The sequence below is a fragment of the Leptinotarsa decemlineata genome, unplaced genomic scaffold (assembly GCF_025532065.1).
Source record: "Leptinotarsa decemlineata unplaced genomic scaffold, Ldec_3_MD MMD2_tig00001719_RagTag_RagTag, whole genome shotgun sequence".
In the NCBI taxonomy this organism is placed as follows: Eukaryota; Metazoa; Arthropoda; class Insecta; order Coleoptera; family Chrysomelidae; genus Leptinotarsa; species Leptinotarsa decemlineata.
Window position 1 is genome coordinate 1947520 of NW_027412569.1, and position 27280 is coordinate 1974799.

Consider the following 27280-nt stretch of genomic DNA (forward strand, 5'->3'; position numbering starts at 1 on the left):
TTTGCGTATATTCGCCAACCTTATGTATTATCTACTAGTGCAAGTATTTTATTGATGCAGAATGAAATGACCATTCTCCTTTAGATTTTAGTACTGTGTTGTGAATTTACTGTTGGGTGAATGGATTTATTCGATGGCCCATTTGAACCATTATCGCGTTTCTATTGAAGATCAGATCCATCAGATATTTTCTCAGAGTAATTTTGTTACTCTAAGGATATTTTGATGAACTCGCGTCAACCTATCCCACTCCAATCCCACAGACACCATAGCACAGAACAATTCCATCTATTTTGATTATATGAAGAATAAATGGCAACACCGTCCGTGTAAAAAGTGAATGTCAACGATTCTTCCTTTTCCGTTAAGTTTCTCATTTCTCGAATCGGAATTTATTCACCCGCATTCCGCATTTTGAATTGGTCGTCGTTGTTATCAAGTTGGTATTTGAGTTACGTCTCCCTCCATGTTTTGCTGGAACATGGAGGTCGTAGTAAGCTTGGTTTTGTTTAATGCAAGTATATTGTAAATTATTTCTTGTTGAAAAGGCCATCGAATAACCAAGTGAGTACCATAATTTATATATGTTCACATTGTAGTGATTTTGATAAATATTTTGTTGATTTTAACTTGTATGTGATTGAAATTTGAGTTTTAGATTGTGAAGTCGATTTTCTTCTGTTGACTCTCATTTTTGAGGTATAATTTGTCATAACCTGAAGCCTTTTTCTCCTATGGTTTTGTGAAATTATGACTATTGGCAGATTTTGTTCTTGGAATATATTTTTCTATAATTTGATAATTCGCCTATAAATTAAGCTATACTTTTGAAAATAACATGAATGCTAACCTCGGTTGTGTAGCCTCTTAGATAATGGAGACGTCGTGAATATCTTGAAGAATTTATATTATTATTGTGACTGAGTCACAGCTTTTTCTTTTTGTGATCATTTTTTTACCGGAAATGAATTATTGAACATATTCAAGTGATGACTGTAGAACTGCATGAATTTATTTAAATTTTGAACTGAAATATTTTCCCACTTTACAAAGAATCTATTGAATTTGAAAATTTTTGGTTTAAAACAAGTATTAATTTCCAACGAGAATAGTTTAGTTTCCAAATCAGGAGTCCTGAATGAATTTCATTGCAGACAATAAAATCTTCTGAAAGATTTGTACCAACATAATCAATGATAGTACTTCTATATTGTGAAATACATGTAGTTGATTTAACATGCATCTCTAGATTAAAAGAATTCAGATTTGCTGAATATTCGGTTATGAGTATTTTGGTTGATGAAATCAATGTTATAGTCGCCAGTTGATATTTTGTTAGAAAAATATGTTTTCAAACAGTTAAAAAAATGTATTGAAATAATAATTAATAACTTTGGACGATTTAACACATTTTTTTATTATAATTTAGATGTAAAAGCTCAATTTTTTATGAATAATGCACAAATTGTGGAAATTTAAAATTACTAGTTACAATTTTACTGTATATCCCATTCTTGACTTTGTGAATTCTGGACTCGTGTACTGTTCTTAAGTCGAATGTTTTAGGAAGTGAGTATTCTAGACATCTTTTCTAGTGTCACATCATTTTCAAGTTCTACGTTAAATCATACTGAAAGCTTGAAATTTTCTTCTAAATTGTAGAGGATAAAAAATATCAGTCTGCCAGACTGTCTGAAAGATAACGAATGCTTTGTTTTTAAACTATGGTTAACCTGAAATTGCTCAAGTATATCAAGATTTGAGTATATGGACAGTTTGAATATGTACTCTGTTTTTTAATACGGATTAATGAGCAACATTCTGTCCAAAATAATATTCTTGTACATAGTGCCAAGAAGGTAATTATCTTTTTTTGGTTTTCCCAAGCAAGGAACATCTTTGATTTGAAAAATATATTCTATACTCCCTGATAACTTATTCACTTCCATGGTATTTATAGCTATGCAATTTTTTTTTTCAGGCAAGATGTTTCTGTACCACATGACCCTTCAAAATGCCACGGCCATCATTCATGCAGTCCACGGCAACTTTTCCGGTACCAAATCTCAAGAAATTGCAATTTCTCGAGGCAAAACTTTGGAACTGCTGAGAACGGACACAAACACTGGAAAAGTTCATACACTTCTAACTGTCGACATATTTGGTATCATAAGATCTTTAATGTCATTTCGGTTGACCGGAGGTACTAAGGACTTTGTAGTAGTGGGTTCCGACTCTGGTCGACTTGTTATTCTAGAATATATTCCACAAAAGAATATTTTTGAAAAGGTTCAGCAAGAGACTTTTGGCAAATCAGCCAGCAGAAGAATTGTTCCTGGACAGTACCTTGCCACAGATCCTAGAGGAAGAGCAGTAATGATTGGGGCGATCGAGAAACAGAAATTAGCGTACATATTGAATCGGGATGCCCAAGCTCGACTTACTATTTCCTCACCATTGGAAGCCCATAAAAGCAATACGCTTGTATACCATATGGTGGGTGTTGATGTGGGGTACGATAACCCCATTTTCGCTTGTTTGGAAATCGATTATGAGGAAGCTGATTCAGATCCCACAGGGGAAGCTGCTCAGAAGACTCAACAAACTCTGACCTTTTACGAACTTGATCTCGGCGTCAATCATGTTGTTAGGAAGTATTCTGAACCTCTTGAGGAGCATGCCAATTTTTTGGTTACTGTACCTGGAGGAGATGACGGGCCTTCTGGTGTACTTATTTGCTCAGAAAATTACCTTACATATAAAAATCTTGGTGAACAGCATGACATTCGTTGTCCCATTCCTAGAAGAAGGAATGATTTGGACGATCCAGAAAGAGGGATGATTTTTGTTTGCTCTGCCACCCACAAAACCAAATCTATGTTCTTTTTCCTTGCTCAAACGGAACAAGGAGATATATTCAAAATTACATTGGAAACTGACGAAGACATGGTTACTGAAATAAAACTGAAATATTTTGATACTGTTCCTGTGGCAGCTGCAATGTGTGTTTTAAAAACTGGATTCCTCTTTGTGGCCTCAGAATTTGGCAACCAGTAAGTATATTATTGTTTTTATTAAAAAATGGAGGCAAATTTAATGGACCTTCATATTCTATTCTATACTGACATTTGAATAACTGCATAAGTGAAAACTACACAAATTTTTTCAAAATTGAGTAAAAACCTATGGTCTTAACATCACAAATATTTTCTATGAACTTGGCAACACTGTAAAACGTATTCATATTGCATATTTCGATTTTCTTCTTCCTGTATTTTTGCGACTGCTTGCGACTTTGCCAACTAATTTTTAAGGTCGATTTGATGGTTAGTTCCAAAATTAACAAGTATTTCGTATTATAAAATAAAGAATTTATACTTGGAATTTTGTTAAGGTGATTTTGATTGAGTAGTACTAATTGAATGGTTATGTCGCATATTCATTGATGTTCTTTTTTTTTGCTTTACAAAAATCATACAATTTGTACCGTGGTTTGAAAGGGGGGTGAATCTTGAAGGTAGTGACGTTGATTTTATTTCGATGTGGGAAAATTTGAGTGTTACTTCTTGATGAATGAACTTTTTTTTTTTTCATATAACTAAGGAATACTATTGACTTTCTTTTTTTTTAAGTGTAAAGGTCTATCGAGAATAATTAGTATTTGTGAGGTAGGGATACAATCTTGATGCTGTATACATTTTATTGGTCTAGTAGAAAATTCTAGAAATAATATATCTGTTGAAGTATCTGAAGCTACTTTACTTCTCTCATTAATTCAAAATCACATTATTTAAATAATATATGGGAAACTGCTTCAAATGCAACTTTGAAATCATTAAGAAGTTTACAGAATAAAGTTATAGAATGCATTTTTAATCTACTTTTCTTAGGACCAACTCATATCTTATATGAATTAAAAGTATGCACCTTTCTGCAGTCCATCTGAAAAGTAAAATAACATTCCACTATGAAATTTACAGAACCTAAATATATACCTGTTCTGTTAACAAAAAACCAACAATCTGTTAACAAAAAACCTTAAATCTGTATTTTCCAGCATTTCTTTTTACAAAGAAATGATTGCATGCATATAATGAATTATCAAATGATCAATTTTCCAACAAAGAAAAATTCAAAATAGTTTTAAAGAACTACTTTTTTTTAATAATTTACATAATCATATTTGTTTTTTTTTTTCTGTTATTAATTAATCAGACCAATTCTGAAATTGAGCTCAGGTAGTGAAATATTAAGATGTTATCAAAATAAAGCCTGTTAAATCAACCTTACTTAGAATAATCCAAAAACTATTCAAATTGAAGTGTTTATTGAAAATTTTTTCTGTTCACAAATTACAAGTGTGGATTTTTCAAATTTAAGTAATATAGAAATAATGTACATGATCATCAAGTAAGTCATCTAACTGTTGAAGAAATAAATGTGCATTTTTTGTAAAAATCTACATTTGACGAAACAATCTGCTTCATTATTATAGCAAAATTTGAATTGGCATTAAAAATCATTTGTTACATCACATTTGGTTGTTTTTGTTGTCAAAGACAGTTGTAATAAAGTGAATAATTTTCGTAGACATTTCTATAAACAATGGCAGTTTATTGATTAACTAATAACATTCAGGCAGATAAATGAAGAATATATTTATATATTTTTTTCAATAAAATGTTGCTGTCCCAGGTTTTTATGATAATAATTTTTCTTATCCACACTCTGGAAGCTGGTAGATTTAGACACCTCTATATGTATAGTAAATAATGTAATACTATAATATTATTATTCGGACACTGCTTGTCTGGGTCTTCTGTCGTATAAGAAGATATCAGTTATATATATGAATGTGTCCAATATAAATTCTGACACATAGTACCAACCTGTCAACTTGTGGTAGTTTGGCCTCCACGTTAGAAACAATTTTTTTAATCTCTACTACTTCTAAACTTTTCAGTTTCGAAGATAAAACTGATTGTTAGTTTATTTTTAGTTACCTCTACCAAATCGCTCACCTTGGAGATGACGATGATGAATTAGAATTCAGTTCTGCCATGCCCTTAGAGGAGGGCGATACATTCTTTTTCGCGCCGAGAACCTTGAGAAATCTCGTGCTTGTGGATGAAATAGAATCCCTATCTCCAATCCTTTCATCTCGAGTGGCTGACTTGGCTGGCGAAGACACTCCGCAGTTGTACATGCTTTGCGGGAGAGGTCCTAGATCATCTCTACGAGTACTCAGACACGGTCTGGAAGTATCTGAAATGGCCGTGTCAGAATTGCCAGGAGCTCCTAATGCTGTTTGGACAGTGAAAAAAAGAAGCGATGGTGAGTTTTAGTGGGGGTTGAACTGGTTTGTTTAAAATTATTTACGTTACATGGGGTTGCTAAGAAACTATTTACTTTTCATGTACTGCTTTAAAAATATTCTGTAAAAAAAATATTTGTATCAGTCACTTCCTGAAATGTATTTCATTCTTTCAACTTTAAATTAGTGAGATCAAAAATTAATAAAGCCTGGATAGTTGAACACTTATCAACTCCGGTGCTTTTTTTATTTCAGATGACTGGCTCTGGGATAGGACCTTGATGACGAGGTAAGTGTCAAGATACAAATCAGTAGGAAGACGTGAGGTACACTTTGCTTGAAGCGTTTTCGGAGTCAGAAAAAAAATAAAAAAATTTGGATTATTGGGTAACTAATTGGGGTCAGGCACATCATGATGAAATTTTTGTCCGTGTTTCACCTGAATCATTGTGATTATACATTACAAAACTGAGATTTAATAAATAAGCGACAGTCTCATTCTTTGAATCAACCTCCAAGTGTTGAAACCTGAATTGTTTGTTACAGATGAATTTGACGCCTATATCATTGTGTCATTCGTGAACGCAACTTTGGTGTTGTCTATCGGTGAAACTGTTGAAGAAGTAACCGACAGTGGGTTTTTGGGAACTACCCCTACTTTATCATGTTCTGCCCTCAGTGACGATGCTCTTGTGCAGGTAGGCTATTCAACTGTTTTCATAGTCTCTTCGGCTTCTAATATATTTTTTCAATCATTTAAAGGTGTATCCTGACGGAATTAGACATATATGTGCAGACAAGCGTGTGAACGAATGGAAGGCAGGAAAGAAGAGCATAGTAAAATGTGCTGTCAACCAACGTCAAGTGGTGATAGCTCTCTCCGGAGGAGAGTTGGTTTATTTTGAAATGGATCCGGTGAGTTTGTGTTTGTGTACAGGCTAGTACTGCATGGTTACTCGTTTTACTGATGTGCTCTTATTGCTCAGTTAATCTATAACCGTGCTATATCAAAGGTTTCTTGTCGCCTCCGATGTGTCTTAGCATGTTGGAGTGAATCAAGAAAGAACAATTGAACTATTTAGTTGTATAAATGAATGAATTTGTTCCATTGATAAGTAAACTTAACTCGTTCTGTCATTAGAAACTGATAGAATTCCAAAACAAAGTTGCGAAAGTGTCTATGAAATAGGTAAAAATTGCCTTATGAACAATTTCAGACCTATTTCACCAGTCTTAACCCTAAAATTATTTTAGAATTTTATACTTTTTATCCTACATAAGGATATTGTCAATGTTGTACATTATTTTTTCAGATCATGGAAAATTTATTGACGAATATAATTTTGCTAAAAATCAAGTTTTTATTGAAGAATTGATAGTATTGAATTTATGCCTTTTTTTTTTTTCATGAAAGGTTGTTTCAATAAGTGAAAAGCAATATTTTTTTTTCACATTATTCAATCAAAATTTTAATGTAGAATGTAGAGGTTAACAATTCACTCATCCAATGTTAGGGAAGCGTAATCATTATAGGATATAATTTTTTTAATAAAACTAAATTTGTTATTTTTCACATCTTTCATAGGAGAAGGTTAAAAACTTCAGGTATTTTTATTGTAGTCAGGAATTGTTTCGGATCATAGTATTTCTGGTTATATAGACATTTGAAACATGGTTTGGATATTGCTTATTTTTTCTGTCTAAAACTCTGGTTACACTTGATTATTTTTGCCTTGGCAATTATAAATAATTCAAATATTGCTATTTTTCAGACTGGTCAGTTGCACGAGTACAAAGAGAGGAAACGAATGAACTCTGATGTGCTCTGTATGGCACTAGCAAGTGTGCCTCAAGGAGAACAGAGATCTTGGTTTTTAGCAGTCGGTTTAGCGGATAGTACCGTGAGGATTATCTCCCTAGATCCTAGTGACTGCTTGGCACCCAGAGCTATGCAGCCTTTGCCAGTTTGTGCCGAATCGTTGTGCATCGTCGAGATGGGATGTACTGAAAGAGATCCTGACAATGCCGCAGCAGCCAGTACCACTAGTACTTTATATTTGAATATTGGTTTGCAGAATGGAGCACTGCTCAGAACTGTTCTTGACCCAGTGACTGGCGATTTGACCGATACTAGGACTAGGTACTTAGGATCTAAGCCCGTGAGGCTGTTTAGAATAAGGATGCAACAGTCAGAAGCTGTCCTGGCTATGAGCAGTCGTTCGTGGCTGAGTTACTACTACCAAAGCCGATTCTACCTGACGCCCTTGTCTTATGAAAGTTTGGAGTATGCTTCAGGTTTTAGTTCGGAACAGTGCCAGGAAGGTATCGTAGCCATTTCAACGAACACCCTTAGGATTTTGGCTTTGGAAAAATTGGGTGCTGTCTTCAATCAAGTGTCCTTTCCTCTTGAATATACTCCGAGGAAGTTCATCATTCACCCTGAATCTAGTAACTTGGTGATTCTAGAAACTGAACACAACGCTTATACCGAAGAAACAAAAAAACAGCGAAGGTTGCAAATGGCCGAAGAAATGAAGGAAGCTGCAGGGGAAGAAGAGCAAGAGCTTGCCAAAGAGATGGCAGAGGCCTTTTTGAATGAGGATCTGCCGGAGAGCATATTTTCTGCGCCTAAGGCGGGGCATAATATGTGGGCATCCTCAATCAGAATAATGGACCCAGTACAAGGAACAACTTACAAATTGATTCGTTTGGAACAAAACGAAGCTGCCATGTCACTGGCTCTAGTCAAATTTCATGGCCAGCCTGATTATCAGTGGTTTCTCATTGTTGGTATTGCTAAGGATTTCCAACTCAATCCTCATCAGTGCTCTGTCGGGTTTTTGGATACCTACAAAATTGATTCGTTGGGCAAGGAGTTGGAACTGGTACACAGGACTCTCGTTGATGAGGTACCCATGGCGTTGTGCTCTTATAATGGGCGACTTTTGGCAGGGGTCGGCAAAATGTTGAGGTTGTATGATATGGGAAAGAAGAAGCTTTTGAGAAAATGTGAGAATAAGGTGAGAACGTTTTCATTGAATTCATACATGAACAAATTTGTTCTGACATGTATTCCTGATTTTAATAGAAAGGAATGTTTATTTAACAGTATTACCATTTACAATGAGAAGTAATATTACTAGGAATCACGTAACAAATTATATCTACAAAATGATAACAAAATAATTGAAAATTACATTTTTATAAGATATTAGAATTGCACAGTGCATGTTTGAATGAGGCTAATGAACAGAAGAAAGGATCGATACTTTTTATTATTGACATAATCAAGGATATGAGACAATAGACTGTTATAACCAAGGTTCGTTTTATGAATTTCATGCTAAAAAATGCAAAGATACCTAGTAGAATAAACATAAATTTTAAAATTCACTATCAATAATAAATGGGAATAGTCAATATCGCCATTGAGATTGTACATGAGCAATGATTCAAGTATGAAGGGACGATCATCTAAAGATTGAAGCTAGTGGTGAATTTTGATGATTGAAGTGCAATTTAATTTCCATTTAGGAGGAGTTGTCTGGTAAATTTGATTTGAACATTTTCTATTACTGATGTTCTACTTCTTTTTCTATTACTTCCAAACATTCAAAAAGTTGTAACGGATACAAAAAAAAATCATTGAATGTTTTATTTTGGTTATTAGCCTAAAGAGAAGTAATAGGACATACATCCTAATAGGGGTTAGTTTAAATAGTAATTAGTAATAATAATAATATTTATTTCTTTGGTTGAAAAGTACAGTTGACAAAAATCAATGCACAATAGACAAAGAAAATGTCAATTATAAAAGTAAATGTAAAAACATAAATGTAAATAACTACATGTAAACATATTAAAAAAGTCAGTCCAAATAATATGTAACCATATTATAAGTCAGTCAAAATAATATAAACAACACAATAACACAAACAGTGATAAACATCCATAAGTAATAAAAGTAACATATAAATATAAATGTAACTAGTTATAGACTATGAAAAAGACTATAAAATATAATCAACACACAATTTCTCAAGTATTGAAAGTAAACACTTCAACCAAATGTGCTGAAGCTTAAGATCTCAGATTGAATATAACTTCACACCAAACTCGATATTTGAAGTTGAATAAAGAAACAAAACCAAAAAATTAAATTTATATGATTTGAAAGAATAATAGAATAAACAAAGAATATTTTTAACAGTGAGATTTCATATTCTGTGAGTTTTTTCTAAAATTTGAACCAGAGTCGACCTCTTTCAGCCTTTCATACAATAAGAGATTGTGTTGTTGAACTGATTCTAAGGATATGAAATTGATGAGAAATGCTTACCCAATAATTATGCATGTGATATCTGCCTACATAGTATTTCAAAGTAGGATGAGAGATGATTATGTTATAATTTATGAATGCAGAACCATTGACACCTCATATATGAGGTGGGAAACGGACAAAGAGTCAGTAAGGTCAACGGCAACTTCCCTTATGAAGACACCTTCAAACGAAATGAATTGAATTGACAGTTTTTTTCACCTAAGTGTTTTTTGAATAAATAATTTCTGAAGAAATGAGTAAATAAATATGTCAAACAGTAGGTGAAATGTCAATTGTATACAAGAAATAAAATCAAGATAAGAGTTGTATCATTGTCATCAACTTCATTGATTCTTGCAACTCAATAAAGAACTTGTGAAAAACCTCCGCTGAATTAGTAAAATGTCGAGCATCAAACTATATAGAGAATATCGAGAATAACAACTATATACATTATACAATCGATAAAAATTCACAGTATAAGTAAATGTATTCATATATAATACCTTTATTTATGATGATACCAAAATTGCCTGATAACATGCTGAAATCCTGCAGTACTGAAAATGTTCATCTCATTTGGTAGATTTATTTGAATTTTCTTTTTTTTTTTATCATTTCAATATTTTGTTACAGCACATTCCGAATGCCATAGTAAATATTCAAGCAATGGGAAAAAGAATATTTGTATCTGATGTAGCGGAATCTGTATTTATGGTCCGTTACAAAAGAGCTGAAAATCAGCTCATCATATTCGCAGATGATACACATCCTCGTTGGATAACCTGTACCACTGTTCTTGACTACGACACGATCGCGACGGCTGACAAATTCGGAAATATATCCATACTCAGACTTCCCCCCAATGTTAGCGATGACGTTGAAGAAGATCCGACTGGCCACAAAGCATTGTGGGATAGGGGTCTCTTGAACGGGGCATCTCAGAAAGCTGATACTATATCAACATTCCACGTTGGAGAGACGGTAACCTGGTTGCAGAAGGCGACTCTCATACCTGGAGGTTCGGAATCGTTGATATTCACTACTCTGTCTGGAACAGTTGGAGTTTTGGTTCCATTTACGTCTCATGACGATCATGACTTTTTCATACATTTGGAAATGCATATGAGGAGTGAGAATCCACCACTGTGTGGAAGAGATCATTTATCATTTAGATGTTACTATTTCCCAGTTAAGGTGAGTTTTGTTTAATTAATGCCTGTAGTTTAATGTTACTGGGTTTCCTGAATACTTTGTTTCATGATAATATGTTTTCTGATTCTTTGAGTTATCTCGAATCTGAGAATTTTTAGTATTCGATCATCATTTTACCAATTTCAATGGTATTGAACCCTTAATTAGAAATATTATTTGGAAAATTTTAGGCAACTGATGACATCTCTCGTTATTATAAATTCACTTTTATTATTTTTATTTAACATAGCAAGAGCGTAGTCTGAAATCAGATGAAAGTCATATAGTAACTCCTTTTAATGAATCACATACTGACAGTTTTATTCAATAGAAAATCTATAGAACCACAAAAAATTCTGCCAAGAATTACTTATTTTTTACAACGAACAATGTTTGGTAAAATCAATATTTTTTTATTGATAATTAAAAATTTATTATGATGATTTTATTTTCACATGCTAGACTTATGATTGTGATTTGATTATACTTTTTCCATCTGAAAATTACCTTTATTATCATTATGAATCTGTATTGAAAATGCCGTTATTGAAATACTTAATGTTTCCAGAACGTAATCGATGGTGATTTGTGTGAACAGTACAATTCGTTAGATCCTGCCAAGCAAAGGAGCATTGCCAGTGATTTGGATAAGACACCGGCAGAAGTTTCAAAGAAACTTGAGGATATTAGGACTCGTTATGCTTTCTAATATTTCAAATTTATTTTTGTATTGTGATTTTTTTGTATTAAGTAACTTAATTATAAATCTAATTTAGTCCGACTTATTTTGTTTTTTGGGATTTTTAAATTGAGGTAATTTTTGTATCCTTACATTGAAATTAATTGTGCAACCTTTGAAAAGTAAGTATAATACAACGACGTTATTTCTTGACTAATGATAGTTTTATTTTTATCCGCTCTTAGGATGAAATTCTCATCCAACGCGTTCTGTGCTGTAGTATCGAAGGATTCGACGGTACCACGGGCATCGGATTAGTTATAATAAACGGTCGGAAATAGATATTGTGTTTAGTTAATTTGCTGTTATTATTGCTTAAGTAACCACATTTTCTGTAATATCATTAAATTTCGTTTTTAAATGAGCGCCCGTCTATGGTAAAAACTAAATTGGCTCAGCACTTCGTTTCGAGGTCACCAACAACTTTGAGAATTTATGAATGAAATTAGTGGGAGTGGACTTGCTGGTTGATTTTTACTAAAGTATGACCATGCGGTAAGAACTCCTGATGCACTGTGCCACTGCGAGCAACACCTTGACATTTGATCGAACTTGGCGTGTTTTTTTGGTCCTCTTATAGACCCTTCTAATGAGACGATTTGTTTTTATGTCATAACCATGATTCGTGAACCTTTTAAGCAAATCTGGTTCGCCGTTGGCGTCATTTAACAATTCCTAAGCGACGCTCATGCTACGGGTTTTTTTGGTCAATTTAGGATTAGTTATAATAAACGGTCGGAAATAGATATTGTGTTAAGTTAATTTGCTGTTATTATTGCTTTTAGTTTTTGTAGTTGGTTATAAGTAACCACAACATTTTCTGTAATATCATTAAATTTCGTTTTTATATGAGCGCCCGTCTATGGTAAATACTAAGTTGGCTCAGCACTTCGTTTCGAGGTCATCAACAACTTTGAGAATTTATGAATGGAAATGGTGGGAGTGGATTTACTGGTTGATTTTTACTATGGTATGTCCATGCGGTAAGAACTTCTGATGCACTGTGCCACTGCGAGCAAAACCTTGACATTTGATCGAACTTGGCGTGTTTTTTTGGTCCTCTTATGGACCCTTCTAATGAGACGATTTGTTTTGATGTCATAACCATGATTCGTGACCCTTTTAAGCAAATCTGGTTCGCCGTTGACGTCATTTAACAATTCCTGAGCGACGCTCATGCTACGGGTTTTTTTTGTCAATTTTGAGCACTCGATTTCATTCTTTTCTTGATATTTGGAGCAAATTCTTCAATCGATTTTTTTTGATAGCAGAAAATCGTCGAACACAACAGCTGAAACTGAATGTATGTTCGAGACGAGTGTACCAACACAAAAATTAAATAAATCGCCAATCGATAGCCCGCGAAATTTGAACATTTACCTTATTTTTTGATTAGACCTCCTATACTATCAACAAAAATAAAAAATTTCTGGATTCTGCCACTATATAAAATTTCTCTTTTAATATGGACCCGTCACTCACATCATCATTGAAGTGGAAGCGCATAGAGTTTAATGAGGAATTTTCTTCATTGAAGTGATAGATCTCTGGCAAGACGGTAGCAGGTTGGGTTGGCGCGAGTAGTTTTTACTGCGTAACGTCTAACCGGCGATATGATAAGGTATGATTTTGTTAATCCTTGGCTAGGACAAATGTTGACTTCCGAGGGTTGTCGTTCGAAGGGAGCGGCAGCTGGTTATCGGTAAAACAGATTTCAGATTGGAATTTTTGACTCTTGTACAAAAATAAACACGGTAGGTAGGATTTAAAATAGCACAGAATGGCAATTTTTATTCCCACTCGTGTTGTGTTGAGAATATTCTTGTTAATTGAATAGTTTTGACATAGTAACAAGAATATCGCTGACCTTGAAGAATTTAATTAATAGTTGAAATAGTTTCTTGCACACTTTGAAATAATATTGATATTTCTCTTGAGAAAGGCACATGTACGATGTACGACTTTCACGAAGAAAGCCTCTAACTCTAATGTGATGATGTTGACACAAGTGGTAAATGATATACAGGGTGTAACATAAGTACGTTAAAATAATCAAGTGACGTATTCCTGAGACAATTTTAAGAAAAAAAAGTATATGAACTTGTTTCCAAAAATGCTTCGTTTCGGAGATACGGGGTGTTGAAATTGAATTTTTTTGTTCGCTTTTTGAAAACTCTTACACGAAATTCGGTACCCGGGGTTTTTATGACGTGAGAAAACATAATTTCGTATTAATTTTCATATAACATCTAGAGGGCGCTGCGTACGCTGTCATTATTTCAAATTGCCCTAACTTTTTTGACAGACAGACCTGATTCCCACACCTTTTCCAATTAAAAAAGTACACCTCCTCAACAACGTTGAGTTGGTCGCTCGGTAGCCAAGCGGTTCGGCGTGGGTGCTTTGTTCACTCACTCGAATTGACTGCCGTGTTGGTCGGTGGTTCAAGCCCTAGTCTGAACGATCGATCTTTACTTGCTATCGTCCAACCCGTGTTAGGAATCACACATTAAAAGGTAAGACCTCGTTAATCCTTAGCTCGCACAAGTTTCGACTTCTGAGGGTTGTCGTTCGTAGAGGTGCGACAGCTGGTTAACGGAAAAACAGATTTTAAACAGCAGCAACTTCACTTAGCGCTCTAAGAGCTAAGTAATATGCATCGATATAGAAAATTGTAAATATCTCGAAAACGATAATCTCCAGTTAAGGAGGGGTAGCTTTTTTACTTGGAAAAGGTGTTGGATTTAGGTTTTTTAATGAAAAGTACCAAAAGTTTACTGTCAAAGAAGTTAGGGCAATCTGAAATAAATAATGACAGCGTACGCAGCGCCCTCTAGATGTTACATGAAAATTAATACGAAATTATGATTTTCCACGTCAAAAAAAAACCGGGTACCGAATTTTGTGCAAGAGTTATTTTCAAAAAAATTCAATTTCAACACCCCGTGTCTCCGAAACGAAGCATTTTCGGACACAAGTTCATATAGACTTTTTTTCTTAAAATTGTCTAACGTACTTATGTTACACCCTGAATAAAGAGAGTGTAACCCCAAGATGGTGGTCATTTTTGATTCGAAATTTTCAATCTCGCGGCGCCATTTTGACACGTGACTACATCACAAAACACCAAATCGTGGATATCTGCCACATATGGGGAATTTAAATTTGTGCAAGGAAATATGTGAAGACAATAAGGTAGAAAATACTTTAACTACTAGATCAATGCAAACTAACAACATTATCGTTGAATTCTTATGAATTACCTTATGCGACTGTAGAGCCATTAAGTTGATAGTTTGAAGTTGAAGTCGATTTTCATCAAACCGAGTCTCCGCAGAACAGCATTTTGCTGATTTGCACAATAAAAACTTTTAATAAAACTAGTGCACATTTAGTGTATCCGTCTTTCATTTCAAAATATATCAATAAAGGGTAACAATAGATCGATTGTGCAGTGGTTTTACCGAAACCGCTATAAAACTTTTATTGAGGCAGATAATATCTGTCACTTGTGAGTTGTCCTAGATCTAGATACTCAGTGCAAATGTAACTAACATTCATTGCGGTGAACTAGCGCAGTGGTAGTGTTCTTGACTCACGATCGAAAGGTCGTAAGCTCGAGCCCTATCTCGAACAGATATTTTTCTCGAGCGAATTTATCTGGTTGAATTCATCATGATTCTGCAACTGTAATGTTACATGACTGACGAACAGTGAATAGCCATGATGCTCTCTAGGTGGCTCGGAAAATTATCAACATTGCCTACCCATTGGGTGCTTCGATTGGTGACAAAGTTATCAAAGTGCTTGAAAAGGTAGCCTTCGGTTGGTGAGAGGTCTGGATAATATGGTGTGAGGTAGAACTTTGACGGTAATTTGTGAAACATGCAGTCGGGCGTTATCCGTAGAACAGGATCGGATTTTCTGTTGACCAGTGCTGGCTCCTGCTGATGCAATTTTAGGTACATTTAATTGATTTTTTCCTGTTGTGATGGTCCCGAATAACCAGTGTCTTTTTTGGTGGGTTTTCGCCTTCGGGAAGTGCCTGGGTGACTCAGCCACTATCCGAAACGTCTCCTGGTGTCGTTGAGGATCTGCTTTTCATCACACGTGACGATCCGATCCGAAGAAGGATCGTTTTGGTTGTGTAAAAGCAAAGAAGAACAGACCTCGAAACATGACAAATTCTGTCGATAGTTCAAATCATGGGGCACCCACTTTTCGAGTTTTTTGATCTGTCCAACACGCTCATGGGAGCGAACGCCAAGTTCATCCGCCATCCCACGCACCGTTTGTGATGGGTCAATCTCCACCAGGGTCCTCAAATGCTCGTCCTGTATTACTGGACGAGCATTTAATTTATTAAAATTTCCGAAACGAAATTTCATAAACCAACGTCGAATAGTGTTAAATGCCTTTTTCGGCAGGGCTTTGGTTCAATTTGAATTCGTAGAAAAAAATTGACCGAAAATCGCTTAACGCTGTGGCGCTGAAAATGCCAAACACGAAAAATACACGTTATTATTGTTATGTAGAGAAATACCGAGAGCCTAATTGAATTTCAGATGTCATTTTCGAAAAATACAGAAGTATTTTTGGACTCGGTAAAACTCCGAAAAAGTCAGATGAGAAAAATTTTTTGATTGGCCAATTTTCTCCTTTTGCATTCCGTAACGAAATAAATCAACTGATATATGTTTGCAATCTGGCAACGACGCTCCAATTTTGAACTTTACATTTTATATTGTTCTTGATGAATTTGCAATGAGTACATAATTTGTTTTAGTCAGTTTTTAATACATATATAACGTTTCTTTCATTACTGATGTGAAGAATTAGACAATTTCAAGGTGCAAGTGATATAATCGTTAATAATGCCGTGTGCGCATAAAGAGTTTATGAACTTGTGCGCACCATAAATATCATGTGCTCATTTATATGAAATCATTATATGTAAATATTAATTTTTGGTAAATAATTTTTCAATCCACTTTTGGATTAATACTCAATTATCACATAATTTTGAAATATTTTCGAATTAAATCGCTTTTATGTTAAACAAAAATTGGGTCACATTGACAACACTGCAAACGCTCGAATGTTTTACGGGCGTTTTTATTTTATACTGGAGTCATTTTCGCGTAGACTGTTTGTTATTCACTCAAATTAAAATTGTACATGATGAGTAATATTGAAGATATATGGACAATTTGTGAATTAAAATATTTACGATTATTACGAAGGTGAGTTTAACATTTTTTTAACAACATATTTACCTTCATTTGGTCTCGTTCAGAACATTTTTGGGGAATCTTTAAAATACCATGAATCAAACAGGACATTGAATAGTTTCATTCGGAAACGATTGTGAACTAGTTTTTCTACGGATGTCAAAAATGCATGTTTTGTGACTGACATTCCTGTATACTTACAGAAGTTGACGTCTAATTATCTGATATCAAAATCAAACCCATATTTTGACATGAAATTATTTCAATTACATTCCATTTTCTCATTGAAATAATTTCATCAATGACGTCATACCTGTCAAATTTTGTAATCATTTCAGAATAACTTCCAAAGGATAATCAGAAAGAATATTTTATTATATAGTCAGGATCCCAATGCAAAATCACTACGTTCATTGCGTTGTTAACTAAACTCGAATTTGTACATATATTAATGACAGGGTGTCAGTCAAAAAGTGGCCACAAATATTTGTTATCTATGTTATCTATTCCGTTCACTTATTTCTAAAATGAAATTCCATTCACATGTTAGTAATATACTCAGGTGAATATTTAGAAAAGCCATGTGTGGTATTCACCATTCGGCCGCTACTATTTCGCAGCCAGGTGTAAACAGGTAATATTTTGGCGCCTTTTTACGTTCATGACGTACACGCATGTATTTTACACCAAAATGTCTGAATGGCTCTGGAGAAGAGTCTTCCTTCTTGGTCTCTGACTTTCTCAGCTAACTTCTCCGTTTGTTCTTTCTTCTTCAAGTATTTATTCTTTTCCATCTCTTATTCTCTATTCGACACTGGAGTCTTTGTCAGTTATTATTTCTTTGCGGACCTATCACTAAGTTTATTAGTTTGTAGAATTCAAATGGAGCATTAGGTAGACTTGTCTTACTGTAAGACACGCCCGAGGAAGCCATTGTATGGCGAAACACGTGTTGCGTTTTTGAAAAACTGTCTAGTGAAAATCTCACAATAAAGTGTTTTTAAAATACGTTAGTTATGGATTTTCATCAAGTATCGGCCGATTCTGAATTTTTCTACTTGACATTGTCAGCTAAAATTCAACTGTCATTATTTAATGTTTTTCTATCTGTTTTTGAACCATTTTATATTTTATTCTCACGTTAGTAAGTTCTCCATATTTATATATTTTTTTTACAAGATATATAATCTTATTATTGTAGTTGTCCTGACGAAGGTGTGAAATATACCGAAAGCTTGACATATAACAAAGAGTTTTCTTTGTAACGTGCGCACGTGAAGCTTACACTTTAAGGCTAATTCGTAATGAGTCGTATAGTTGAATATAGAGAATTATATAATAGATATAGATGTAAGTATCATAAATACATATGTTTTCTCTACACTCACAAACGAATATCATGCATCTTATCTGTCACATAATTCAGGATTCAGGTTCAGATGTAACTTGTTAATCGGCGGGTGAACAGCATTACTGCACTCTCCAATCCAACTGCACAAAAGGTATTTCATTCAAATTCATCGAGGTACATCAGAATTGTGTCACGGATTCAACTGACTGAGACTGACTCAAGACTAAGAGTAAGAGTACGATCCTAATAAGAGTGAAACTACCTCTTTTGATGAGGGTCTACGATCATTTATGAAATTCGGCAGCTTCTCGATTTTGTTGGAAAGTGCTGCCTGAAAACGTTCGGTTTCGAGTTACAAGAAAATTGTGTATGAAAATATTCGACTTACGATTTTGCAGGAACAAGCAGGCAAGGTACTAGTTTTCAACCAAATGTCACGAATACGTTTATAACGTATCTACACAAGAAATCATGAAAACTAGTGTAACATAAGATTCAGCAAAGAAAAATCCCAAAACTTGGATGAAAAAAAATCACTTCAAATTCTTCGTGAACCGTTCGCTACTTTTTCGACTTATTCTATCGTCCAAACTTCGAGAACCCGTTTTGTTTATTTTTTTAATCCCCTGGCATTTAACACTTTTTGTGGAGTCCGTAGAATGTTTTGCTTGCCGAACTTCCTAAAATCTTTAACTGTCCGTAGACCACAAATTCATTTTGTTCAATGGCTAGTACAGGGTGTTTCTGAATAGCCATGCTCACTTTGTTGTAACGCTGAACTAGCCGTTACATACTGTTGGAGTGGTATCTGTGTAGTTGCGTTTCATGTATCTACGCTTGAACATCTATAACATAACGAGGTTCTAAGTTCTTGTTTTATTAAACTAACTACTATTTCTCCACAATTAAAACATCTCTTATTACTTCTATGTCTATCATTTTCATAAATATTACTTTGCTTTTCATGCTTACTAAACTGAACCTGATTCCTTTCGTGTTTTCTTTTTCGTACATTTTTTCTAGTAGTAAAGGATCTGACCATAAATAATATTGAATATTATGAATTATTTATATCAAAGTGAAGAAAAGATAATTGAAACTTTGTTTTTTACCACATTTATTTGTGACTAACGTTACTGCAGTTTCGTCCTATAAGGACATAAGTTTGAAAATGTCCTAATAGGACAAAACTGCAGTAACGTTAGTTATAAATAAAAGTGGTAAAAAAATGGAAAGTTTCAATTCTCTTTTCTTCATTTTGATTTCCTACCACGTAGTAAGGGCTACATCCATGAATTTATTTCTAATAAACTTCTTGATATATCAGCTCGAATCAAACCCTTTCCACTCTGCTTTCACTAAAAGTTAAATTAAATTTTTCGTATAGTCTCATTTTGACATGAAAATATGAATTAATAGTTACCCCCAATTTTTAATTCCTTTTCATTTGTTCTCATCCGTCAGTGGAACCCAATGTATCTACGAATGGTAATCTGAACTTTGTTTTAAAAAGAGTCCCTGTAAATTAGAACTAATTGTAACCGAGTTCAAGCAATCTAATGCCCTAACCTGTCTCTATCACCATGAAAAATCAACAATGTTTGCGGTGTATTTGGAACTACCCAGCTGTTTTTATTATTTTGCACCGTCATTGTATTCATAATTTGCAACTGGATAGTTTTTAAATTATTTATCTGTTGCATTACCCCAAAAATTGCCTAGTTTTTCCTAATGGCGAAAAATTAGCTCCACTTGGATTTATTTTCATTTTTATTCAAATCAAACTGACGCAACTCAGCGTATACCAAATACTGTGCTTGTTTTTATTATCCCTACTAAGACCTATATGCCTAATGAGTCACCCTGTGAAACTATTGGACAACCTGAGCCTACCTGTCAAATTTGTCTTCTAAATGTGACACTTGTCAAATTTTCTATTTTTACCAGATATAGCGATTTAGCACATAATCGATATTTGGTGTTCAAGAACCACTTTTGAAATGTTAGCTTTTGCTTACCTGGATGGCACAAGAAACGCTAAAGCTCCCAAAAAACACTTTATTGTATATCATTGATAACGTACACTGTCGCGATTTTATCTCTGATTTATGTTGACGAAAATCCCCTGTTTCCAGGCAACAAAACCTATTAAAATCTAACAATGGAAATTGAGATAAAAAATGCAGATAAATGATGAAGGAAGATGCAAGGCAAATAATAATGGTTTCTATTTATGGTATCCACAATCGCTTTAGGTCAATAATTGGTGAATCTTTATTTTTATTCGATCCATTCAATTATTTATTTTCATTTCAGGTCACAATAATTTGTTTTCTTCACAAATTAGTGTTTCTATATATTTTTATATTCCAATTTTTTTAATATGATTTTTTTTAACCCATCATATTTTTTATGTTTCGTTAATTAAATTTGTTATTGAATGTTTTCCTTGACAACGCGTAATGATTCGGAGTAAAATGTTTTCTGCTCGCGATAAGTCATTTTTGGCTAGAATATGGTCTATCATTTGGAAATTTGTGATCGAGGCTACTCATTCTCACTCAGAGACATCCTGAACAGTTAGGACGTATGTTGTTAAATGTTAAACAGTGTCTATCTTTTTTTAAGACAACATAAAATATAAGTTGTGTCCTATAAGGTTTTCATACTGTGATGTCATATGCTTGTCATACACTACTGTCTTTTTTCTTGTCTCTAAAAATGTCAATGTCAATAAAACTCTCTTCTCTCTCAGTTATTCCTATAAGAAAAAAAGGAGTTATGCTTTACCTCATCCAAATTTCAAAATAATCTCGAGAAATCTATTTGCTCAAGCCAGAATCAATCAATATTCAAACACATGTTAACAACTTATAATTATGAGATAAAACCTTGCGAAAAGAATTTGGAATTCCTGTGTGATAGCTGTGATAGAATTGGCCGATACTTGATGGAAATCCATCATAACGTATTTAAAAAACACATTTTTTTCAATACTCAAGGAACCGTTTGAATGTTAAACTGCTATCTGCTAATGAGGATATGCATATAAATCCCTACTATTTTTGCTCCGCTTCGCTTTGTTTTGTCAAAAGATCTCGATGCGAGAAATAAATTGACACAATTTTTTTCAACCTGACGTAAGTTTCATTTAAATAATGTTAATACTGGATATATAGTTCCAGAAATTGTTATGTAGACTGTGGTTATACAGTGTGCTCAGTAAAGTCCGCACCAGAGATTTTTTTCTCAATAGCTCTATTCGAAATTTGACTTTGGCGTAAATCTTTGCTACGATCGGGATGAAAAATTTCACATAAAATGTATTCACGTGACTCAGCGTTATTTTCTATAATATCGAACAAATACGTGTTCTCTTAAAGTAGCGCCATACTAAATATTGTTTTTTCTACAAAATCGAATTAGGGCTATTGAAAATTGGTCACAAAGGTGATGCAAAGTCTATTTGTTATTGACCTTGAACAAGGTAACTTCATGAAATATCTGTTTTTGAGAAAGTGGTTTGTGTCTAAAAGCAATACACATCAATATCAAGATAATAGCTAAAAAAGGAAAAAATCAAAATCATTTTATGCTAAGAAAATTCCGCATATGGACTTCTCAATTATTTAATTCAGAAAACAATTTTCGAATATTTTTTTCGATATTTTGAGCAGTTACCCCTATATTTGTATTTTGAAAAGGAATTAAATTCGACAGATAATGAAGATCACTTGGCAACATTTTTAAAATTCATTTTTCGTCTTCTCCAAAGCATATATTGAAGTCAAATTTTGATTTAAGCTATCAATAAAAAAAATCATATGATGTAGATTTTAGTGGCCACAGTGTGTGTGAGTAAAATGAAAAATGGTTTTTCTCAGTTTTTCCTCTTGGTTTTGCCCTATATATTTGCCCCCAGGAGGTGTGTCATAGGTCATATTCATTCTGTGATCAACAGATTAAAAAGCTTTCTGCTCAATGTTCAGTTTGTATATTAAATTGTTACGTTAAATCTGTTATTGCTCACTTAACAACTAACTTACGTCACACAAAGAATATGATTTTCGTTTTGGTTTTTCTTTCTTTGCACGAGGCTCTCGAGATGTATATAGAAAATATTCAATAAGAAATGACAGTTGTCATTTTTTGGTTAACTTCATTTATAAGACCAAAAAAATTATCAATGAAAACATCAAAATTATCCCCTTTCATAATGTCGGTTCAAAAAGACCCCTAGATACCAATTTTGAATGAAATCACCTAATAATATCAAACCTTAATCGTAATTATAAATATTCATGATTTCTAATCGAAAATTCTTTATATCGGACCTCACAAACCGTACCGCTTGTTCATCAAATCTGAGAATAAATCACAAATTTTTTCATCTGATTTTATGAAGCAATGTTCATAATTTTGAAATTAACATTCATTATTGTTATGAATACATTTTCACCGGAAATAATTTATTTTATAAATATATAATATCCCTCCGATTATCAAATAAACCAACCGCCACTGTTTTATGGTCCAACTTACTTCCCGTAAACAAACAAAGTTATGCTGCCTTCAATGTAAGCATGGAAAAGGCCTCTCTATATTGTCTTTTGTTACTCTGATTATGAAAGCGTACAAGGGTCATAAAAAATGCAGTATATCATCTGGAATTTTATGGAATAATGCTGGCTACACCTGCTGTCAAATATATTGTAATGGACTGTATAATGTGAACATATTCAATATTTAATTAATTTAACTTTCAGTTAATTACGGTATGCTGAAACTTCTTATAAACATTTGTGGAATCGCACTCGAATAGACCATATTTCACTTTACAGAAGAGGAGGTGTTACCTGATTGGCAACCCTTTTAATGATACGTGTCAGACATTCCATTCTAGCGGTAATTTTCGAAATTTCATTCGTAGTTTTAGTACGACTTCTTGCAACTATTGGGTTGAAAAAATCTATTTTAAAAAATATTTTTCCGTTAACCAGCTGTCGCACCCCTACGAACGACAACCCTCAGAAGTCGAAAATTGTGCGAGCTAAGGATTAACGAGGTCTTACCTTTTAACGTGTGATTTCTAACACGGGTTGGACGGTAATAGCAAGTGAAAATCGATCGTTCAGACTAGGGCTTGAACCACTGACCAACACGGCAGTCAATTATAATAAATAAATTTATCAAAATTCAACATTATATTATATCAAGTATGACCAATATTTTTATATGAAACTCCTCATTTTCTCCTCATACTTTTAATAGTTGTCTGTAATAGGGTAGCCAATTGCACAACACGAAACCTTCTCTTTGGTCAAGTGAAATAAATAGGGTCGATGGGGCGCCTAGTCCTAACCGCTTAGGCCACTAGAAGAAAAAAAGAAAAGAAAACTAATGAAAATTTGAAAATTATAAATAAAGACGAAGAGGGATATGAGAACCGCGAAGATAATAACGCTAAAATAGCTATAGTAGCTGAAAATACTTAAAAGTTGTTTAAATATAACTAAGTGCTATTTTATGTAAAGTGAGTGATTTTTAATTTTTTTGTAATAACATTTTTTTCAGTAACATTCATAAATATTAATTACATAAACATAACATAAACTTTAATTGTAGGAAGTTCTAAACTTCAAAACTTTCAGGCAGTTCCGAACTTTTAAATTAGGGATTTGGCCGTATCTACAGAAGATAGAGAGCCAGTTCTTCTAAAAGAGTAACTGCCTATTACCTAAATTGCATATATTTAGTTTTGAGGCTATTCTTTCAGTTTTCTTTTAGCCTCCTGAAGTATTTGAAGACATGAAAATATGTATGTTCACATCAATAGTTTCGATCTTCCTGAAAAGTTGGTTGAAATTGTTTTTTTGGCCTGTTTTTCCGCCAAACAACAACCTCTCCTTACGAGCGACAACCCTCAGAAGTCGAAAGTTGTGCAAACCAAGGATTAACAAGGTCTTGCCTTTTAAGATGCGATTTCTAGCACGGGTTGGCTGAAGTACATTGAAAATGAGTTGTTTAGTCGTAGTATCCGAACCACCATTGACACAAATGCAATCAGTATCAGTAGCATTACTTTCAGTTTTGCCATTAGAACAAATGCTTGTTGCTATGATTATTTATTTTGAAACATGAAAACATTCTGTCAATACCTGTCAATTTTTTTGAATGGATATTTGTAAACAATTTACAAAAGTTCTTAAGTTGCTTCAGAAGCATGTCTGCACAAAAATGATAATTTAAGTTACATTTAAAAAGCTTCAGACCCTGTTTCTTGAAGAGTTCTTGAAAGTTTGTAAGTAGGCTAGTGTGTAATGAGTGAAACTTTGTAAGTGCACTGCTCTTGTCATCATCAAGTGGTTTATGTCAGTTGAATACTTCTATTGATTTCATTTATAAAATGGACAAATCCTCAACCTTTATATAACACTTCATTTGAAAGTTTTTTTATTGTTCATACAGTCACATTTTTTTGATTTGGTTGATCTTTCACTCAGAAATTAATACAAAGTCCATACCGAACTATAACTTTTATAATTGAATGTACCATGGAACAGATATGATTTCCTGACTGATTCGGCCGTTACTTGATGAAGATTTATAGTAATTTCAAAAACTACACCTTGCGATTTGATCTCCACAAACTTTATTTGAAAAAATATAACCACAACATGTTTCGCTAGCACAGTAGCTTTCTCAAGTGTATCTACATACACTTACGAAATATAGATACACTTACACATACACTTACGAAATATAGATACACTTGAGAAAGCTACTGTGCTAGCGAAACATGTTGTGGTTATATTTTTTCAAATAAAGTTTGTGGAGATCAAATCGGGAGGTGTAGTTTTTGAAAAAAATGGATATGAATTCGTACTCTAATTAACTAAGTCTTTTCTTCGTAAGTGCTCAGAAACATCTCTAATTTTTAGGATTTTTTTATTCTTCGTTTTTTGATATTATTTGTAGTCAGAAACCTTTTGAAGCGGAGAAAGTTATTTATATTTTTCAAACAATATGCATGATATTTATATAAAACATTCAGTTTTGTGTGGTTCACTTCAAAAACCTTATTCATATAATTATTAATATAACATCAGAACTCACTAATTAAAATCATGCTAAAAAAAAGCGATATTGAAACTGTTAGAGGCAACTCTATACCTTCCAGTGGTTACTTTGGATTGCCAGTTGACCAGTCACATTTGTACAGCATTTATACTGTACCTGAAGTCACAGAATTAATGTTCAACGTTGCAGACTTATAATCCAAAAATTCATATCCTATCTTTTCCCCAAATTGTTCAACGTCCTACCTGCGGCCTTCAAATCCAAGCAATTCTATATTGAAGAAAGAATTGCAGGAATATGTGGCTATCGACTACCACAAATTTGAAAAAATCTGGAATGGTTGAATATAAAAAGTCATAATATTTTTTTTTCTAATTTCATTAAGGTTTTTCAATTCGACCTGAACTATTTCTCTACTATTCTCTCCCCCTCTCTCTATCTCTTGCTGTCATTCCCCACTATTCACTTTTTCCTCTCTCTTTTATATGCAAGTGAATTATCTAATAGTATGTTTGTATGTTGTGTATATATGTGTGTATGTGTATATGTGTGTATGTATATACTAGTATATGTGTGTGTGTATATATGTGTATAATATATATTGTATATAAAATATGTAATTAGGTACTATGGTTGCTAGTTATGACACAAGATCATCTTGGGAAGCCACAACCTTTGTTTTTATATTTTATTGTTATTGTACCTGAATGTGAGTTCTGAAATAAAACTGAATCGGAAATATAATAGTGGAAAAAATGAATGAAAGAGTGTTGAACATTCTTTTGTTTATATAATTATTTTCAGTAGTAAAGAAAAATATCTAACGTGGTTTAAATAAATGTGGTTATGTTAATATATGCACAAACCGGATACTTTACTAAGGTATAATTTTAGTTACTTGTCATTAGGTTTATTTCTCAGCTATTGTTGCATAAACCCGCTATAGTTTTAATTAAATATTCTTTGAGACAGTGTTTTGATTGACACTTCTGGAACATTGCGTTGCATTTGCTCTGCATTACCTGCCAGTTGGATAATATAACGAGTGAAAATTGAAAATAAGTATAGTTCATTGAAAAAATTATAAGTCACATGTTTTTTTTTTCAACTCGTCTCAGTGTGAAAACAACATTCATATCACGATCATATGTGTATGTATATATATTTATCACCTCTGATTATTTTTGAGATAGAAAACCAGAGTATTGACTCATAGTTTCAGTTTTCGATTCACGTTTTTGTGGCCAACTGTCGAAAATAAAATTCTGAAATGGAGCTGATGCAAAACCAAAAAAAAAAGTTACATTACTAGGTACATTGACAGGATAGGTGTCAAAGAATTAGTTGAATGAAATACAATATTTGTGAAATTTAGCATTTTATCTATTCAAAGAAGTACAGAAAACTTGTGCCAATACTCAAATGTTTATTTTTTATCTGTAACCCGCAAGTTTTTGCGACCTACCTTTTTACTATGTATTATATATTTTTTACATATATTTTGAAATCGTCAATATTTTAACCATACGTAGAAACAAAAAATGTTGAGTTTTTTGTTTCTCATAGGTTCTTCATTCACAGGCAGGTAGTTTAATTACTAGTAAATCGGATGTTTTGAAGTAGACTAGTGTAAATGAATCTGAAAGCTTGTTATAAAAATATTTCTAAAAATACCACACTAGAACAATTTATCTATTTATCTTTGGTGTTGTTTAGTTCCACTCTCAAGTAAGTAAATTTTATTCATTTGTTTTGTATAAAAAACTTCTATTAAAAACACTTTTTCTTCCCAGAATAAAGTACTGCGTCTAGACGCGCGATCCGCTAACCAAGATAGCAGCATCAGGAGATCATACAGAGGTTTCAAATCCCGCTCATCAAATATAAAAACCTTGGAGCATCTTGTGGTGTACCGGAAACATTAATTTTTTTTTTGTTCAATTCTCTACTCTTGTGTAGTGTCTATTATTTCTCATTTTTTGAGTTTTTTTTCTTGCTTTCCACCTTTATTTCATTGACATCTACAAAGATTTTAGGTATTACCATTAAT

General features: G+C 33.3%; 2 protein-coding genes across 8 annotated transcripts in view; both read left to right on the top strand.

Moving 5' to 3' along the window:
• The first annotated feature begins 381 nt into the window (after positions 1-381).
• Positions 382-11610, top strand: Sf3b3 (Splicing factor 3b subunit 3). Of its 2 annotated transcripts, XM_023163340.2 has the most exons (8): positions 387-564; positions 1982-3053; positions 5000-5334; positions 5861-6012; positions 6077-6229; positions 7087-8334; positions 10272-10832; positions 11398-11610. In XM_023163340.2, the coding sequence occupies exons 2-8, from the start codon at positions 1987-1989 to the stop codon at positions 11536-11538; spliced, it is 3657 nt and encodes a 1218-aa protein (XP_023019108.2). In that variant the 5' UTR covers positions 387-564; positions 1982-1986; the 3' UTR covers positions 11539-11610. The 2 variants fall into 2 exon arrangements, with proteins under 2 accessions (XP_074032385.1, XP_023019108.2); XM_074176284.1 differs by lacking the exons at positions 6077-6229; positions 7087-8334; positions 10272-10832; positions 11398-11610 and adding an exon at positions 5570-5603 and having other exon boundaries at positions 382-564; positions 5861-6000.
• Positions 11611-16717: 5107 nt separating this feature from the next.
• Positions 16718-27280, top strand: part of LOC111515856 (probable helicase senataxin) — a 53290-nt gene continuing 42727 nt past the window's right edge. For 3 of the 6 annotated variants that reach the window (XM_074176286.1, XM_074176285.1, XM_074176291.1), the window contains exon 1: positions 26802-26958. In XM_074176286.1, coding sequence (XP_074032387.1) covers positions 26864-26958 — 95 coding nt within the window. In that variant the 5' untranslated portion in view covers positions 26802-26863. Of the gene's footprint in view, positions 16812-23524; positions 23684-24325; positions 24452-26801; positions 26959-27280 lie in introns of those variants that run through there. The other 3 variants (XM_074176287.1, XM_074176288.1, XM_074176290.1) reach the window with 3 other exon arrangements.

Bases quoted from the DNA above. Each gene is read 5' to 3' on its own strand.
- Sf3b3 (XM_023163340.2), top strand. From the start codon at position 1,987: ATGTTTCTGTACCACATGACCCTTCAAAATGCCACGGCCATCATTCAT. The intron at 5,335-5,860 runs GTGAGTTTTAGT...TGTTTGTTACAG, and splicing joins AGTGAAAAAAAGAAGCGATG to ATGAATTTGACGCCTATATC. The intron at 10,833-11,397 runs GTGAGTTTTGTT...TAATGTTTCCAG, and splicing joins GTTACTATTTCCCAGTTAAG to AACGTAATCGATGGTGATTT.